The 2,217-nt window shown below is 35.1% G+C and overlaps 1 protein-coding gene across 1 annotated transcript; it reads right to left on the bottom strand.

The window, feature by feature from the left end:
- Positions 1 to 627: 627 nt before the first annotated feature.
- On the bottom strand, positions 628 to 2,214 carry LOC106881071 (kielin/chordin-like protein; the record flags this gene model as incomplete). The annotated part of the gene is made up of 1 exon (XM_014931283.1): positions 628 to 2,214. A coding segment is annotated over one exon (1,572 nt), but the record flags the coding sequence as incomplete, so codon positions are not given.
- Between the last annotated feature and the right edge of the window lie 3 nt (positions 2,215 to 2,217).

The raw sequence follows: 2,217 nt of genomic DNA, 5'->3' as shown, positions 1-2,217 counted from the left end.
AATTACAAGAAATTAATATATTTATCAGATTGGACATACATATTTTGTATACAAATTAAAAACAATTACATAGACTAACTACAGAGTGAAATTTCTACTTAAAAAGTGTATATTAGATTCAATAAATATTATATTATCTTACAACAAAGTATAGATATTTCACCAGGCGCAATAATAAACAGAAAACTCCAACTCACTCGCTCACGAACTTTATGCTGAAACGTGAGACAATATATCGTAAATTTTGCAAATCTGTAACGCAATGATTCGTACAATGGTAACGTAATGTGAAAGATAGTCTACTGGTTTCACAAAAAGAGCAATAAAGTGAGTTGAAATATTGAAAGTAAATAATTTACTTCCATATGAATTATTAACTATACGCATATATACAAATCTCATGTTTACAAATAAGGAGACACTGGATCTCTTCATGATAATGGTAGTGTCAATAAAATGAACTAGTTCAAATGAAGATCAAAATCGAATCACTGATACCAGTTTTTGTTGGTTGCATAAATATAGTACAGTGACAGAATTCCAGTTCTTACGCTAAATATTACTTAATTCCTTGTTATTTTGTATCTGTTTATGATGCGTAATTATATCGGGATAAGACTGGTGATATTAGGGAGATCAAAACTAATAGAAAACTTTACTCACCTGTTTATAACAATCGTATTTGGTACACTTGACATTTCCATTTGAACATCGACAAACGTTGCATCTATCTTGAGTCATAAATGTTTGTCCCTCTTTGTAAGTTTTTCCGTAATATTGGCACGTGGTTGGGGGACAGTACATTTTAGTACAGGATACTCGACCAAACTGTCCGCATCTACAGGTGTTGCAGTCATCTTTAAATGTTTGGCCAGCGGAATATGTATTTCCTTTGTGTATACAGGGTTTCGTGCATGGTTTCTGTTCACAAACCGCTCTTCCTCCAGAAGTGCACTGACATTTGTTGCAATCATTAAACCATATAGAACCAATGTCGTAATGCTTGCCGTTGTAATTGCAGGTGCATAGATTTGTTGTGCACTCTACTCTACCATCGATTTTACAAGTGCATGTATTGCAGCCTTTTCTAAATGAATCTCCGATTCGGTAGGTGTTTCCATTGTAAAGGCATTGACATGGGTTATTAGTACAGCTTACTCTCCCGTTCACTTCACACGTACATCTATTACAACCCTGTCTAAATGTTTGACCTACATTGTAAATCTGGTTGTTGTAAGTACATTTGCAAACTTTGGTTGTACATTGGACATATCCAGTTGATAAACATTGGCATTGGTTACAATCTTCATAAAATTTCTGACCAATTTGATAAGTTTGTCCTTTGTGTGTACATCGACACGTTTTATATGTGCACTCAACTTGACCGTTATTTTGACATGTACAAGTGTTGCAGTCATCGTTGAATTGTGCTCCGAAATTATAAACTCTGGTTTTGTAAGTACAGGTACATGGATTTGTCGTGCAGTCTACACTTCCATCGGCTTTACATGTGCACGTATTACAGTCTTTTCTAAATGTAGCACTTATTTGGTAGGTGTTTCCATTGTAAAGGCAATTACAAGGGTTATTAGTACAGCTTACTCTACCGTTCACTTCACACGTACATGTATTACAACCCTGTCTAAATTTTTGACCTACATTGTAAATCTGGTTGTTGTACGTACATTTGCAAGCTTTGGTTGTACATTGAACATATCCAGTTGATAAACATTGGCATTGGTTACAATCTTCATGAAATCTCTGACCAATTTTATAAGTTTGTCCTTTGTGTGTACATCGACACGTTTTATATGTGCACTCAATTTGACCGTTAATTTGACATGTACAAGTATTGCAGTCATCGTTAAATTTCTGCCCAATATTATAAACCCTATGATTGTAAGTACAGGTACATGGATTTGTAGTGCAGTCTACACTACCATCGATTTTACATGTGCATGTATTGCAGCCGTTTGCAAATCTTTCGCCAATTCGGTAGGTATTTCCGTTATAAATGCATTTACATGGCTTGTTAGAACACTGGACTGTGCCACTAGACAAACATTGGCATTCATCACATTCACCAAATCTTTGGCCAATATTATAGGTTCGTCCTTGATATGTACATTGACAGATTCTTGTTGTACAATCTACTTGACCGTTTATACAACGGCAAGTGTTGCAAGCATCAGCGAAATTTTGACCCTCTTGATATTG

This window comes from Octopus bimaculoides, chromosome 4 (assembly GCF_001194135.2).
Source record: "Octopus bimaculoides isolate UCB-OBI-ISO-001 chromosome 4, ASM119413v2, whole genome shotgun sequence".
Lineage (NCBI taxonomy): Eukaryota > Metazoa > Mollusca > Cephalopoda > Octopoda > Octopodidae > Octopus > Octopus bimaculoides.
Note: the sequence above shows the minus strand (reverse complement) of the source record. Positions and strands in the feature narration are given on the sequence as shown.